Source organism: Oncorhynchus masou, chromosome 30 (assembly GCF_036934945.1).
Source record: "Oncorhynchus masou masou isolate Uvic2021 chromosome 30, UVic_Omas_1.1, whole genome shotgun sequence".
Taxonomy (NCBI): domain Eukaryota; kingdom Metazoa; phylum Chordata; class Actinopteri; order Salmoniformes; family Salmonidae; genus Oncorhynchus; species Oncorhynchus masou.
In genome coordinates, this window is record NC_088241.1 from 1,222,699 (window position 1) to 1,240,165 (window position 17,467).

The 17,467-nt window shown below is 49.6% G+C and overlaps 1 protein-coding gene across 1 annotated transcript; it reads left to right on the top strand.

The window, feature by feature from the left end:
* Positions 1-915: 915 nt before the first annotated feature.
* Positions 916-17,466, top strand: LOC135521755 (zinc finger protein 687a-like). Its single transcript, XM_064947459.1, is given in 11 exon segments — positions 916-1,695; positions 1,697-3,035; positions 7,232-7,487; positions 9,318-9,559; positions 9,701-9,885; positions 12,276-12,452; positions 13,584-13,746; positions 13,897-14,154; positions 14,750-14,862; positions 15,033-15,126; positions 15,234-17,466. Coding segments are annotated over 11 exon segments (4,263 nt in total). The 5' UTR covers positions 916-928; the 3' UTR covers positions 15,903-17,466.
* The last annotated feature ends 1 nt before the right edge of the window (position 17,467 follows it).

Consider the following 17,467-nt stretch of genomic DNA (forward strand, 5'->3'; position numbering starts at 1 on the left):
TACAGCTTCCAAAGTTGGCACGTTATGAACCTGGCAGGACCTATCTCCCCCGTCGTTTCTGGTGACGAACAACTCATGCGTCAAAAAGGAAAGTCGGGAACCGAAGAGCCAGGTAAACAAACCATTTCCTTCACATTTAAAACTAGATATACATTTCTGCTTGTCACATATACCCGTATAAACCACGTATTCAAATGAATGTTCTTAAATAATTTCCAATTGTAAGGTTTAAATACCTGAAAAGCAGGCGTTAAAAGGCTTCATTGCTTTGACGACGACGTAGAAAATTCTAGCTAGCTAAGTAATATTAGCTACGCTAGCTGGTCGGAGGAATGCTAGAAGGGAACGTAACTAGTTAGTGTATGTGTGCTGAGGTGGTTGACAGCTCAGTGTGGTAGCTAGTTACATAGCTAAATACACATTCTGGATAAAATATCCACATTTTGTGTTCTCGCAAACTCAGCGAGAATAGCTAGCTAGTACAGCTGCACTGCATGAAACATGTGCAACAAGGGGAAAAAACGCTGTCTGAAAATTAGGCCTAGCTATCGGTCTTTCTTGCTGCCTTTGCTGTACTAACTTGCTAACATCAGCGCAGTAGCCAGTTCACACGAGGGCAGTAGGGGAACTCGAACTTTCAAATAAGTTTCTGACTTCCAAATAAAGTGGTTCCTTCTAACTGCTAACTCATTCAACAAGTTTGCCAGGCGTGGGGTTTATTGGGTTCTAGTAATTAACTTACATAGCTACCTGAAATATAGACTATTCAACATTATGATGATGCACGTTCAAAACAGGAAGTCACATCTACGTTTATCATGAATTATCAAGATTCACAGTATTCGGTCCTGCCTCAGGCTTTGGTTGGGTTGGGGACAACAGTGTTTATTTCTCACTGTGTCCGTTCTGCAGGTTTTGTAATCCGGGAATGGGGGACATGAAAACCCCAGATTTCGACGACTTGTTGGCAGCCTTCGACATTCCAGACATCGATGCCAAAGAGGCCATCCAGTCTGTGCCAGAAGAGGGTGGGGAGGGGTCAGGGAAGGTCGGGGGCAGCGTGTCGGTGGCCGGGGGGCCCTCGCCAAGACCTTCCAGCCCCACTGACTCCCCTCCCAACTCCCAAAGTGAGCCTCCAGTGGTCAGTGTGATTGTTAAGAACAGGGTGAGGCCTGACTCCTATGAAGAGACTGAGGGGTCAGGTGAAGAGGATGGGGACAGCCCTGGGGGCAGTGGGACAGACCCTGAGGTGGAGACTGGGATGGGAGTCAAGGGGGGCCTGCTGAATTCACAACTGGCTCCTAGGATGCCTGGTTTGGTCTCCTCAGAACCTCTCCTCCAGAATGGGTTTGAGGGGTCCACAGTCATGCTGGAGCCCAGTGTGAGAGACCAGGGGCTGGACCAGGCGTTGGGCCAGGCCAACGGGGAGCTCTGGTCAACCTGCTCCCCTCCCACTGCGAGTGAAGGAGGGGGCAGCATTGGAGGTGTAGGGGGGTCGGCCTGCACAACCAAACATACAGTTAATATTCTCAACAGACGGAAACCTCTCCCCTCGTATACCTCTGCCGGTCCTATAACCTCCACATCCTCCTCATCATCATTGTCATCCTCACTCTCTGTCAACCCACACCTCTCTCCTCCCTCCATCCTGAGTGAGGACACTCTGTGCCCTCCCGGGCCTCTTTCCTCCCCCTCCCTCCAACGGAAGCCTGAGAGTGGGGGTGAGGCGCATCATGGACTCGGATGAGGGCGACTCTGAACCGGATTTGGGAAGCCCGCTAGTGATCCAAGAGAGCCCAGATTCTCCCATGTGCTCCCCTCCCAAATTCCCACGCAGACACCGCCAAGTGTCCTCTTCAGAGCTGTTCAGCTCCCCAACTCCCCCCTCTCCTCCTCTCCTCTCTTGTCCTCCTCCTCTCTCCTCCAAACCCCCTCCCTCCATCTCTCAGACATCTTCCAGCTCTAAACCACCCGCTCCAGATGAAGTACCCTCCACCCCCAGGTCTCCCTCCCCTCCTCCTGCCCAGCCCCAGGCCCGTCAGTCCTGGCTGGCTGCCGCCCTCAGTAACCCCAGACCCATCTCTAGCCCTGTGATGGAGGAAAGAAACCCGGAACATGTGATCGAGGAGAGGGACTCACCAGAGAGCCCCCCGCCTGACCAGACAGGTTCTGCTATGTCCACTGTGTCCAAGAGGAGCTCCAGCCCTGCACCAACCTCAGCATCAACTCCACAGGGGGCTAGAGAGGGAGAGGAGCCCATGGAGAGTGAGCCTAGCCTGGGGTGCAGGTCAGACAACAGTGAGAAGATGGAGGTTGTGGATGGAAGACAAACAGGAGACACGGAGACGGCTCCGGCCAATTCTACGACAACACCAACAGCCCCCGTTCGCCCACTCAAAGTCCGAATCAAAACAGTCAAGACCCCTACAGGCAGCATCACCAGGACAGTGACACGAGTAGCATCCAAAGGAGCAGGGGGGACCCCCTCAAAAGGCGCAGATGGTTCCAAACCCTCCCCGGGGGGTCGTAAGGTCCTCAGCCGGCCCAAGAGGGTGGCATCTCAGCAGCCTCCGCAGCAGAAGTCAAAGGGTGGCAGCCTCCTGCCTGTGTCTACACTCCAGGATGCAAGTACTGCCATGTTGATGGCCGCCAGCAAGGCCCAAAACAAGATGGCTGCCGACAGCAACAAGCCCAAAGTGTCGGCGACGGCTGTTAGCATCACCAAGTCAGCAGCCCTCCCCTCTGTCTCTTCCGCCTCCCCCAGATTCAGTCCAGGGGGGGCTGGCGTGCGCAGCCTAGGACAGAAGACCCTGAATGGGGGTGTGTCTGTGTCCCCCTCCCCCCTCCTCACCCCTCAGGGGGGCAGTAGACCAGCCTCCATAGTAAACAGTACAGGAGCCATTATCTCCAGGAGCCAGTCCAGTCTGGTGGAGGCCTTCAACAAGATCCTCAACAGCAAGAACCTGCTGCCCAGCTACAGACCAGACCTCTGTACACCACTACCACCGGAGTGGGACCTGCCTCTGCCTGCACAGGTAACAGACCTAGGTCTATATTTACATTTACATTTAAGTCATTTAGCAGACGCTCTTATCCAGAGCGACTTACAAATTGGTGAATTCACCTTCTGACATCCAGTGGAACAGCCACTTTACAATAGTGCATCTAAATCATTAAGGGGGGTGGTGAGAAGGATTACTTATCCTATCCTAGGTATTCCTTGAAGAGGTGGGGTTTCAGGTGTCTCCGGAAGGTGGTGATTGACTCCGCTGTCCTGGCGTCGTGAGGGAGTTTGTTCCACCATTGGGGGGCCAGAGCAGCGAACAGTTTTGACTGGGCTGAGCGGGAACTGTACTTCCTCAATGGTAGGGAGGCGAGCAGGCCAGAGGTGGATGAACGCAGTGCCCTTGCTTGGGTGTAGGGCCTGATCAGAGCCTGGAGGTACTGCGGTGCCGTTCCCCTCACAGCTCCGTAGGCAAGCACCATGGTCTTGTAGCGGATGCGAGCTTCAACTGGAAGCCAGTGGAGAGAGCGGAGGAGCGGGGTGACGTGAGAGAACTTGGGAAGGTTGAACACCAGACGGGCTGCGGCGTTCTGGATGAGTTGTAGGGGTTTAATGGCACAGGCAGGGAGCCCAGCCAACAGCGAGTTGCAGTAATCCAGACGGGAGATGACAAGTGCCTGGATTAGGACCTGCGCCGCTTCCTGTGTGAGGCAGGGTCGTACTCTGCGGATGTTGTAGAGCATGAACCTACAGGAACGGGCCACCGCCATGATGTTGGTTGAGAACGACAGGGTGTTGTCCAGGATCACGCCAAGGTTCTTAGCGCTCTGGGAGGAGGACACAATGGAGTTGTCAACCGTGATGGCGAGATCATGGAACGGGCAGTCCTTCCCCGGGAGGAAGAGCAGCTCCGTCTTGCCGAGGTTCAGCTTGAGGTGGTGATCCGTCATCCACACTGATATGTCTGCCAGACATGCAGAGATGCGATTCGCCACCTGGTCATCAGAAGGGGAAAGGAGAAGATTAATTGTGTGTCGTCTGCATAGTAATGATAGGAGAGACCATGTGAGGTTATGACAGAGCCAAGTGACTTGGTGTATAGCGAGAATAGGAGAGGGCCTAGAACAGAGCCCTGGGGGACACCAGTGGTGAGAGCGCGTGGCGAGGAGACAGATTCTCGCCACGCCACCTGGTAGGAGCGACCTGTCAGGTAGGACGCAATCCAAGCGTGGGCCGCGCCGGAGATGCCCAACTCGGAGAGGGTGGAGAGGAGGATCTGATGGTTCACAGTATCGAAGGCAGCCGATAGGTCTAGAAGGATGAGAGCAGAGGAGAGAGAGTTAGCTTTAGCAGTGCGGAGCGCCTCCGTGATACAGAGAAGAGCAGTCTCAGTTGAATGACTAGTCTTGAAACCTGACTGATTTGGATCAAGAAGGTCATTCTGAGAGAGATAGCGGGAGAGCTGGCCAAGGACGGCACGTTCAAGAGTTTTGGAGAGAAAAGAAAGAAGGGATACTGGTCTGTAGTTGTTGACATCGGAGGGATCGAGTGTAGGTTTTTTCAGAAGGGGTGCAACTCTCGCTCTCTTGAAGACGGAAGGGACGTAGCCAGCGGTCAGGGATGAGTTGATGAGCGAGGTGAGGTAAGGGAGAAGGTCTCCGGAAATGGTCTGGAGAAGAGAGGAGGGGATAGGGTCAAGCGGGCAGGTTGTTGGGCGGCCGGCCGTCACAAGAAGCGAGATTTCATCTGGAGAGAGAGGGGAGAAAGAGGTCAGAGCACAGGGTAGGGCAGTGTGAGCAGAACCAGCGGTGTCGTTTGACTTAGCAAACGAGGATCGGATGTCGTCGACCTTCTTTTCAAAATGGTTGACGAAGTCATCTGCAGAGAGGGAGGAGGGGGGAGGGGGAGGAGGATTCAGGAGGGAGGAGAAGGTGGCAAAGAGCTTCCTAGGGTTAGAGGCAGATGCTTGGAATTTAGAGTGGTAGAAAGTGGCTTTAGCAGCAGAGACAGAGGAGGAAAATGTAGAGAGGAGGGAGTGAAAGGATGCCAGGTCCGCAGGGAGGCGAGTTTTCCTCCATTTCCGCTCGGCTGCCCGGAGCTCTGTTCTGTGAGCTCGCAATGAGTCATCGAGCCACGGAGCGGGAGGGGAGGACCGAGCCGGCCTGGAGGATAGGGGACATAGAGAGTCAAAGGATGCAGAAAGGGAAGAGAGGAGGGTTGAGGAGGCAGAATCAGGAGAAAGGTTGGAGAAGGTATGAGCAGAGGGAAGAGATGATAGGATGGAAGAGGAGAGAGTAGCGGGGGAGAGAGAGCGAAGGTTGGGACGGCGCGATACCATCCGAGTAGGGGCAGTGTGGGAAGTGTTGGATGAGAGCGAGAGGGAAAAGGATACAAGGTAGTGGTCGGAGACTTGGAGGGGAGTTGCAATGAGGTTAGTGGAAGAACAGCATCTAGTAAAGATGAGGTCGAGCGTATTGCCTGCCTTGTGAGTAGGGGGAAGGTGAGAGGGTGAGGTCAAAGAGGAGAGGAGTGGAAAGGAGGCGGCAGAGAGGAATGAGTCAAAGGTAGACGTGGGGAGGTTAAAGTCGCCCAGGACTGTGAGAGGTGAGCCGTCCTCAGGAAAGGAGCTTATCAAGGCATCAAGCTCATTGATGAACTCTCCGAGGGAACCTGGAGGGCGATAAATGATAAGGATGTTAAGCTTGAAAGGGCTGGTAACTGTGACAGCATGGAATTCAAAGGAGGCGATAGACAGATGGGTAAGGGGAGAGAGAGAGAATGACCACTTGGGAGAGATGAGGATCCCGGTGCCACCACCCCACTGACCAGAAGCTCTCGGGGTGTGCGAGAACACGTGGGCGGACGAAGAGAGAGCAGTAGGATTAGCAGTGTTATCTGTGGTGATCCATGTTTCCGTCAGTGCCAGGAAGTCGAGGGACTGGAGGGAGGCATAGGCTGAGATGAACTCTGCCTTGTTGGCCACAGATCGGCAGTTCCAGAGGCTACCGGAGACCAGGAACTCCACGTGGGTCGTGCGCGCTGGGACCACCAGATTAGGGTGGCCGCGGCCACGCGGTGTGGAGCGTTTGTATGGTCTGTGCAGAGAGGAGAGAACAGGGATAGATAGACACATAGTTGACAGGCTACAGAAGAGGCTACGCTAATGCAAAGGAGATTGGAATGACAAGTGGACTACACGTCTCGAATGTTCAGAAAGTTAAGCTTACGTAGCAAGAATCTTATTGACTAAAATGATTGAAATGATACAGTACTGCTGGAGTAGGCTAGCTGGTAGTGGCTGCGATGTTGACACTACACTAATCAAGTCGTTCCGTCGAGTGTAATAGTTTCTACAGTGCTGCTATTCGGGGGCTAGCTGGCTAGCTAGCAGGTTGATTGCGTTACGTTACGTTAAAAGAACGACAATAGCTGGCTAGCTAACCTAGAAAATCGCTCTAGGCTACACAATTGTCTTAGATACAAAGACGGCTATGTAGCTAGCTAGCTACGATCAAACAAAACAAACCGTTGTACTGTAATAGTTACTACAGTGCTGCTATTCGGGGGCTAGCTGGCTAGCTACGTTAAAAGAACGACAATAGCTGGCCAGCTAACCTAGAAAATCGCTCTAGACTACACAATTGTCTTAGATACAAAGACGGCTATGTAGCTGGCTAGCTACGATCAAACAGGGGTATTCAACTCTTACACCATGAGGTCCGGAGCCTGCTGCTTTTCTGTTCTACCTGATAATGAATTGCACCCACCTGGTGTCCCAGGTCTAAATCGGTCCTTGATTAGATGGGAACAATGAAAAAACACAGTGGAACTGGCTTTGAGGTCCAGAGTTAAGGTTAATGGGTCTATATCAGCTTGGATTCAATATTGCACTAGTAGTGGTTGGGATAAAAGCGCATGTCCAATTTCTGTTAGACCTTGTGTTCTGTATATCAATAAATCGCTCTTGTTGATGTTGTGTTTTTTTTTTATGATCACACACCAGATAGGTGCAGTGAAATGTGTTGTTTTACAGGGTCAGCCATAGTACTACAGCACCCCTGGAGCAAATTAGGGTTAAGTGCCTCGCTCAAGGGCACATATTAATCCCCAAAGGGGACATTTGATTGCGCCAGCCAATACATACAAGACCAATGAATATGCATTTTATCTAGAGACATGTCATCGACATAGGTATTGTATTCATGTTGTTCTTCCTTTGCGTCGCAGGGCTACCGCTGTCTGGAGTGTGGCGATGCGTTTGCCCTGGAGCGCAGCCTGGCCCGCCACTACGACCGGCGGTCCCTGAGGATTGAGGTGACTTGTAATCACTGTGCCAAGCGGCTGGCATTCTTTAACAAGTGCAGCCTGCTGCTCCACGCCAGGGAACACAAGGAGAGGGGACTGGTCATGCAGTGTTCCCACCTGGTCATGAGACCTGTCAGTGTAGAGCAGATGATAGGCCAACAGGACACCACTCCCATCGGTGAGAGAGACTGTGTGCTACTACCTTCATATCTCACCTAGGACTGTATACATACAGTGCATTCGGGAAGTATTCAGACCCCTTGACTTTTTTTCACATTTTTTTTTAGTTTACAGCCTTGTTCTAAAATGGATTAAGTTGTTTTTCCCCCTCAATCTACACACAATACCCCATAATGACAAAGTAAAATCAGGTTTTTAGAAATGTTTGCAAATGTCTAAAAAATCAAATTTACATTAGTTTTCAGACCCTTTACTTTGCCGAAGCACCTTTGGCAGTGATTACAGCCTTGAGTCTTGGGTATGACACTACAAGCTTGGCACACCTGTATTTGAGGAGTTTCTCCCATTCTTCTCTGCAGATCCTCTCGAGCTCTGTTAGGTTGAGTGGGGAGTGTCGCTGCACAGCTTTTTTCAGTTCCCTCCAGAGCTGTTCAATCGGCTTCAAGTCTGGGTTCTGGTAGGGTCACTCAAGGACATTCAGAGACTTGTCCCGAAGCCACTCTTGTGTTGTCATGGCTGTGTGCTTAGGGTTGTTGTCCTGTTGGAAGGTGAACCTTCGCCCCAGTCTGAGGTCCTGTGTGCTCTGGAGCAGGTTTTCGTCAAGGAGATCAATGTACTTGCTCTGTTCAACTTTCCCTCGATCCTGACTAGTCTCCCAGTCCCTGCCGCTGGAAAACATCCCCACAGCATGAGGCTGCCACCACCGTGCTTCACCATAGGGATGGTGCCAGGTTTCCGTCAGACATGACGCTTGGCATTCATGGTCTGAAAGTCCTTCAGGTGCCTTTTGGCAAACTCCAAGTGGGCTGTCATGTGCCTTTTACTGAGGAGAGGCTTCTGTCTGGCCACTCTACAATAAAGGCCTGATTGGTGGATTGCTGCAGAGATGGTTGTCCTTCTGGAAGGTTCTCCCATCTCCACAGAGGAACTCTAGAGCTCTGTCAGAGTGACCATCTGGTTCTCCATCACTTCCCTAACCAAGACCCTTCTCCCCCGATTGTTCAGTTTGGCCGAGCGGCCAGCTCTAGGAAGAGTCTTGGTGGTTCCAAACTTCTTCCATTTAAGAATGATAGAGGCCACTGTTCATTTTTTGGTACCCTTCCCCAGGTCTATGCCTCGACACAATACTCTCTCTGAGCTTTACGGACCATTCCTTCTATCTCATGTCTTGGTTTTTGCTCTGACATGCACTGTCAACTGTGGGACCTTTATATAGACAGGTGTGTGCCTTTCCAAATCATGTTCAATCATTTTAATATACCACAGGTGGACTCCTATCAAGTTGTAGAAACATCTCAAGGATGATCATTGGAAACTGGATGCACCTGAGTTCAATTTGGAGTCTGATAGCAAAGGGTCTGAATACTTATGTAAATAAGGTATTTAGGTTTTACATTTTTTTATACATTTGCAATTATTTCTAAAAACCTTTTTACACCTCATCATTATGGGGTATTGTGTGTAGATTGATGAGTGGAAAAAGATAATGTAATACATTTTAGAATAAGGCTGTAACGTAACAAAATGTGGAGATAGTCAAGGGGTCTGGATACTTTCCAAATGCACTGTAAAGCATCTCAGAGTAGTAGTGCTGATCTAGGATCAGACTTGACTTTGAGATCATAATGAATATAAACGGGGGAACCTGATCGTAGATCAGTACTCCTACTCTGAGACGCTTTATGAATACTAGTGCAGCGCTGTTTATCAGCACCTATCTACCCCACCTCTCTCTTTACCTCTCACTCCTTTTTTCCTCTTTACCTTTCACTCCCCTTCCCCTATAATCCCCTATCTATCTCCCCGTCTCTCTCTATGCCTCCTTCAGGCATGCTCTCTCCCTCCCTCTCCACTTCCTCTATCCCAGCGTCCTCTGCTCCGGCTGTGACTTCAGCAGTGACCCCGGCAACCCTGAGCCCCGCCCCCCAGCTGCAGCAGCCAATCATCAGTAAGAAGGCGACAGAGCCGGTGCTGTACACCAATAACAAGTGTCCTGAGTGTAAGGTGCAGTTCTGCAGCAAGGCTGAGGTGGCTGCCCACTTCCAAGAGGTCAAACCAGCCCTTAACACTGTGAGTAGAGCAGTGTGTGTTCAAAAATACACAGGACTTTTTCAGTCTAGACATTGTATGCAATAGCTTGTTTCATGGTTTTAGGAGTACCTGCCTTACTGACCTGTGCACCCTCCTTTTCCCATCTCTCTCTCCCTCCAGTCCTGTACGGAGTGTTCTCCTCCCATGCTCCTTCCTAACGGCTGCAGTGCCTCTGCTCACGCTCGCATCCACAACCCCCGCCCCCCCTACGTCTGCCCAGAGTGTGGGGGTGTGGCCAAGCAGCCAGCCTTTCATTCCCATTTGGAGGAGGCCTGTCTCCATTTCACACGACGCATCGGATACCGGTGACCTTTCACCCCTCACTCCCTCTGTGGTTGAAGCAAACCTAGTTACTCCCGTAGACACTAATCTAGGATCAGATTACTTTACCACCAATTTGGGCTGTAGCAGTCATGAAATTTTGCAGAAGTCTGCCGGTCTCAAGGAATTAGACCGTTAATTAACGTAAACATGTGCACCTTTGGAACGTCAATATATAATAAGTACACCATCACAATAAATTGGGTATTTTAGTCAGGTCTAAAACATTTTGATTTGAAGAAAATGTATTTCAGAAGAATAGAATTTGAGTTGGGCTACTGTAGGCCTATGTTATCTGGCTAAGCTCCATGCCATAGGCTTGTTAATTTAGCTTTCAGCTGACAATATATGCCTTTTTATTTTATATGATTTTATAGTAAGACCAGTATAATTGAACTTAGCTGGGGGGGGAAATCCCATTAGAGTGTGTTCGCGTATGAAGTAGCTATGTTGAGCATAATAGTGATCATTTGAAACGAGTCCTATATTCTAGATTTTGAGTTATTTGAGAACTTTAAAATCATAATCGGTCGACCTCTAATCTGTATGCACTCCAATAGTGAATGGAGGCTGCATGCTTTCCCGCAGGTCTGTTTTGAAGACTACTTGGGTTTTATAGCAGAGCATGTGCTTAATATGAGCAGCTGAGAAATAAATATAACACTTATTTCACTCCACACATCAAACATTGTTTGAGGAGCATGTTCTGGCTGCCCTACGGGCGTGTTCCGGCTGCCCTACGGGCGTGTTCCGGCTGCCCTACGGGCGTGCTCCGGCTGCCCTACGGGCATGCTCCGGCTGCCCTACGGGCATGCTCCGGCTGCCCTACAGGCCCTAACTGCCCTACAGGCATGCCCTGGCTGCCCTACAGGCATGCTCTGGTGATCCTACAGGCCCTAGCTGCCCTACGGGCCTGCTCTGGCGGCCCTACGGGCCTGCTCTGGCTGCCCTACAGGCCTTTGCTGCCCTACAGGCCTGCTCTGGCTGCCCTACAGGCCTGCTCTGGCTGCCCTACAGGCCCTAGCTGCCCTACAGGCATGCTCTGGCTGCCCTACAGGCCCTAGCTGCCCTATGGGCCTGCTCTGGCAGCCTTACAGGCATGCTCTGGCTGCCCTACAGGCATGTTCTGGCTGCCCTACAGGCCCTAACTGCCCTACAGGCATGCCCTGGCTGCCCTACAGGCATGCTCTGGTGATCCTACAGGCATGCTCTGGCTGCCCTACAGGCCCCAGCTGCCCTACGGGCATGCTCCGGCTGCCCTACGGGCATGCTCCGGCTGCCCTACAGGCATGCTCCGGCTGCCCTACAGGTCCTACAGGCATGCTCTGGCTGCCCTACAGGTGCTATTCCGCCCAAACTCTGTATGCCATGGGTTCTCCAGCCCTGTTCCTGTAGCTACCCAGTGCTCCATTTGAGAAACCAAGTGAAATCTGTTTGAGAACATCGGTAGTGAGATATTTTCGCAACGAAACATATTTCACTAAACTGTTGACAGCCCGTCTGCGTGCTGGAGATAGGGGAAGAGATGGAAACGCATGGTGGTGAGATTACCTTTAGCTATACAGAATGTGTCACCCAATTAATTATGAAAATATAAAAAATGCACTATTACTAGGCTATTCAAAATCTAATTCACTATCATTGTAGGCGAACTGTAAGCTGCCCTGCACGATAAATGAAGCAACGACATGGCCTAGGCCTGTACGTTCTCTTCCAGACTCATGGATAGAAATGTTGGAGCGTAGCATAAGGTAACCAGTGGATGGTTACCATCAGGTAACTCATGGATAGTTACCATCATCCAGTATGCATAATAATACAGCCCACGCTGAAAGGCCATTACTAGAATTAGTTTAGTTTTGTAGTATAGGCTAGACCAATTATGTACCAAAGACATCTTAAATCAGTTTTGTTTTATGTTTTTCTACCGTGCATAATATGCTGTATGCTATGTATTGTATAACAGGCTTGGGCTCATAATAGAAGCCTATGCATAAGCTCTAATGTGTGTTTGGAATCATCACCTGAGAAAGCGCTGTCCATTTCGTTGTGTTAGGCTTTGAAACAACATCCACAACGACCATATTTTGCACTGGTCCAACCTGCTGTTGAACTTCTTTCTTCAAATTAATTATCACAGTGAGTTTTAAAAGTACGATAGTCCTACTGTTTTGATGATTAGTGTTTGATTATATTTTCCATTGATGTCAGAGTGGTGGTCATGACTCGTGACTGCCAGTGTGTTGGTAATATAGTCACCGCAACAACCACCAACCCATGCTTTAACCATTAGGAGGATGAATAAATATCTGACACTGAATCAGTGTTTAGGGACAACATCTACAACGATGTTTCTCCCTCTCTCTGTCTGCAGGTGTTCTAGTTGTCAGGTGGTGTTCGGAGGGTTAAACTCGGTCAAGTCCCATATCCAGACGGCCCACTGTGAGGTGTTCCATAAGTGTCCCAGCTGCCCGATGGCCTTCAAGTCCTCCCCCAGCGCCCAGAGCCACATCAACACCCAGCACCCCACACTCACTGGAGGACAGGCTAAGTATGTACACACACACACACTGGTTGTGTTCTCAGATTTTTTTAATTTACATTTTTAAATTTCACCTTTATTTAACCAGGAAGGCCAGTTGAGAACAAGTTCTCATTTACAACTGCGACCTGGCCAAGATAAAGCAAAGCAGTGTGACACAAACAACAACACAGAGTTACACATGGAATAAACAAACATACAGTCAATAACATAATAGAAAAATCTATATACAGTGTGTGCAAATAGAGTAAGGAGGTAAGGCAATATAAATAGGCCATAGTAGTGAAGTCATTACAATTTAGCAAATTAACACTGGAGTGATAGATGAGCAGATGATGATGTGCAAGTAGAATTACTGGTGTGCAAAAAAAGTAAATAAAATATGGGGATGAGGTAGGTAAATTGGATGGGCTATTTACAGATGGGCTGTGTACAGCTGCAGCGATCGGTTTGCTGCTCAGATAGCTGATGTTTAAAGTTAGTGAGGGAAATATAAGTCTGCAACTTCAGCAATTTTTGCAATTTGTTCCAGTCATTGGCAGCAGAGAACTGGAAGGAAAGGCAGCCAACAGAGGTGTTGGCTTTGGGGATGACCAGTGAGATATACCTGCTGGAGCGCGTGCTATGGGTGGGTGTTATGGTGATCAGTGAGCTGAGATAAGGCGGAGCTTTACCTAGCAAAGACTTATAGATGTCCTGGAGCCAGTGGGTCTGGCGACTAATATGTAGCGAGGGCCAGCCGACGAGAGCATACAGGTCACAGGGGTGGGTGGTATATCGGGCTTTGGTGACAAAATGGATGGCACTGTGATAGACTGCATCCAGTTTGCTGAGTAGAGTGTTGGAGGATATTTTGTAAATGACATCGCCGAAGTCGAGGATCGGTAGGATAGTCAGTTTTACGAGAGTATGTTTGGGAAGGAGAGTTGACAGTCTAACCAGACACCTAGGTATTTGTAGTTGTCCACATATTCTAAGTCAGAACCGTCCAGAGTAGTGATGCTAGTCAGGTGGGCGGGTGCGGGCAGCGATCGGTTGAAGAGCATGCCTTTAGTTTTACTAGCGTTTAAGAGCAGTTGGAGCCCACGGAAGGAGTGTTGTGTGGCATTGAAGCTTATACCGTTCACTCCTTCCTTACAGGATGATCTACAAGTGTGTGATGTGTGACACGGTATTTACCCAGAAGCCACTGCTGTACGTCCACTTTGACACCCACCTAGTCAAGCAGAAGGTGCACGTGTTCAAGTGTCCTGAGTGCCCCAAGCTCTACGCGCAGAGAAGTTCCATGCTGGAGCACATCAAGGTACATCTATGGGTTCCCCTCTCACACAGTCCTTCTCCAGACTGGGTTTGGGTCAGTCAGTTCTGTTGATATGAAATGTAACTTAACTTTCCTCCATCTCCCTATCTGCTGTGTTCCTTTCTCTATTCTCCTCCCTCTTCCCTCGCTCAGACTACTCACAGAGGCCCTGCGGTCAAACAGGAAGTTCCCGTTGCCATGGCGCCCTCCCCTGCCCCTCCCCCCCGGGTGCGTAGCTTGGTGAAGACAGAGAGCTCTGACGGAGAGGAGTGGGGAAGGGAGGAAGAGGAGGATGAAGAGAGGGATGGAGAGAGCAGTAAGACAAGCCCAGGGTGGAGCTGTGCTCCCTGCCACGCCCGCTACGCTGACCGAGAGGACTACATTACCCATATGGCCGAGCAGCATGGCAAGGTCAGGATCATAGCCTGCACATAGACTACACATAAAGACAGTTAAATGTTTCATGCAGTAGTGATATACTGTTTGATGTGCAGTACAGTAGATTGATTCTGAATCGGTTCTAACTGATCAGTGATCCATTGTATCTTCTGACCCTCTAGGTCAGGCCTACTCTACTGCCGGCCCACGGGCCCAGTCCCGCCCAAAATTAACCCCTAACTGGCCCTTAAACAAATCACCTAATCACCACAGGCCCAATCCTCACTTGAGAAAAGTTATGCTTAATACGTCACTTACGTTCTTCCATCAAAATACGATCCGAGTTTATTTATGCTCAACTTTGAGCTCCCCAGGTGTTTCTCAAGTTGGGATTGGGCCCGATCATATAGGTTATAAAGTCATATCATGTATATCTAAAGTTCTGGAGCACAGTCACCTCTCACATGAAGTGGAGGGATCCAGGAAAGTTTGCCCTCTTTTTTTTCTTTGAAGAACAGATTTTCAGCCGTTTTTCTCAGTAAGCATCATTGTCTTTAGTAGCCTTTCTGTTTTTAAACTAGGGGAGCTGAGGGGACTGTTCACTGTAAGGTGCCTGTGTTTTGTGTAGATCCTGAAGAAGTTCCCGTGTAGTCTGTGTGAGAACTCCTTCTCCTCCACGTCCAGCCTCAGACGCCACATCAGAGTCAAACACAAGGGCATCAAACGAGCCTTCCACTGCCGGTGAGTATGCACACTACACCCTAACCCCTACATACCCTACCCCCACGTCAGAGTCTAAATGAGTCATCCACTAAGTATGCACACTACACGCTAACCCCTATACTACCCTACAACAGCTGTATCTCACCTTGACCCCTACAGTAAACCCTAACGGGTGTTTGTGTGTGTAGGTTGTGTGGTGAGGGTAAGAGGACGTTCAGCAGTAGACTGGTGTTGGAGAGACATGTCCAGCTGAGACACGGCATGTCAGCTCTGGACACGAAGGTACAGTTCCACTTTCTCTCACAACTACCGACTGCAACCTTTATATAGGAAGACCGGTTATTAATGCTAAATGTCATTAACTCTAATTCTCTCTGTCTGTCTGTCAGCGAGGGAGGGGTGCAGAAGGGGCCGACAGTTCCTCGGAGCAGGACGGAGGCTCCAACCCTCCGTTCACTGTTTCAGCTGAGGAAGACGGAGGAGGAGGGTTGAAGACTGAGGAGGAAGAGGACGATGTGACCGAGGGCATAATCCCTGCTAAGAGATCTCGCGTCACCTCCTCGGTCCCCCCTCCCCAGCCAGAGTCTGGGTTCCACTGTACTCCCTGTGGCTTCACCACCGAGGACCGCGCCGTCTTCCTGGACCACATCCCCCAGCACCGCTCCGAGGCCCTGGGGGGAGGAGTCAGCCTGCAGTGTCTACAGTGTGGAGCCTGCTTTGCCTCCGCCCCCTCCCTCTCCCGCCACCGCTTCATCAGCCACAGGGTTCGAGACACGCCCCCTGACAACCACAGCCGTCACGGTCATAACGACTGCTCCCTGACACCATCACCTGGCAGCGGCGGTAACCACGGTGACGGGAGTCCCAGAGGGGGTTCCCTGCCGGGGTCTCCCTCTTCCTCGTCTCACCCCCCCACACCGCTAGGGGAGGACGGGGAGGGCAGGGTGGGGTGTAAGGTGTGTGGGAAACGCTTTGAGAAGGTTTCGGATCTGAACACACACTTCAGGACTCACGGCATGGCCTTCATCACCGCACGCAAGACAGACAAACCTGTCTAAGAGAGAGGGAGGGGAAGGAGGAGGAGAGAAAGATAATATTTTGGAGGGAAGGAGGGTGAGAGAGTACTATAAATGGCAGATATTTTAGTAAGAGAGAGGAGGTATGGGAAGGAAAGCTCTTCACTGTAAACTGTTCTTCAGCAGTGTGTTCCTGTCATCACTTATCCAACACACAAGCACATTGTGATAACAGTTGTTGTTTTCATTCAATTCTTTCTTATTTAATTTTCTGTCACATTTGTTATATGGCAGCCATAAACTGTGTGTTTGTTTCACTGATTCTGGACGCAGTACCTCAGGTGATGTACCTGTCTAAACTGAGGTAGTATTAATATCTTCTCACTGAGTTGTAAACAGTGGAGGCTGCTGAGGGGAGGACGGCTCATAATAATGGCTGGAACGGAACAAATGGAATGGTTTCCATGTGTTTGATGTAGTTAATACCATTCCACTGATTCCACTCCAGCCAGTACCACGAGCCCATCCTCCCTAATTAAGGTGCCACCAACCTCCTTTGGTTGTAAATGAGTTGTGAAACGGATTATTACAGGTTATATTACCAAATAACACTTCCATTCAGAAGTGAACTTTTTAAAATGGAGACACTTAACCACCAGTCAGTCTACAGCTGAGTTCTATTAGGTTCTGTTGTCTGTCATCAACAGGGAATGTGACTGGTGTTGGAAGAGACTAGTCAACATGGGGGTGTGATTTGCTTATTGATTTGAATGTTTCAGTTTTCTATGGTTCATCCAAGCACAGAATCTCCCAGTGGATTGGTGACAGCCACCACTGGTCTTTCCCTGTGTAGAGCCCGTCCCAGTTCTCATTCTCACTATTGCATTGATTTTCTTTATAGTTTTGTTCATAGTATTTGATTTAAGGGTTTGTGTATATGCAGGTATTTGTTTTTCATTGTAAGCTCTGGATTGGCTTTGTCTGTTGAATGTTCTCCGTTCTCATCCCCGTCCGTCTAGCCATATAGTGTGATCAGGGATGAGATTGGCTCCACAGAGACGTCAGGCAGAGTATTCCTGTTGATCCGGCCTTGTAACATCAGGAAACATCCCATCTCAAGATGACCCTCTATAACTTGGAGGGGTTGGGTTGGACCCTTCCATTACTAAAGTGTGGTTGTACTTGACCACAACTGAACCATAACCATGTAAATATGAGTACTAGACATCTATCCTCTCTCTCTCTGAGAGGGAGGGAGATATGGATGGAGTGATAGTGAAACTCCCGGTGTAGGAGGAGAGGTGAAGGGTTGAGGACAGTGATTGTATGCTAAAGAAAAGCATGTAAGGTGTTTTGAACCACAGTAAAACATCAAATAAAAAGATACTTTTTTAACTTAAAGATTAGTCACCAATCAGCGGTGTTAACTGTTATCTCTTCTACTCTTTTGATAAAGGTATTGTGTGCGTGTCTCCAGCTAGAGTTTCTTCAGTCTTCAGAGATCACAATGTTAACACACAGCCCTCTTTCCCCTTGTAACCCAATTCTATGTTTTCTTTCTTTCTTGCGTAGAGAATTTCTAATAAAATACCCAGAGATAAAGTGAT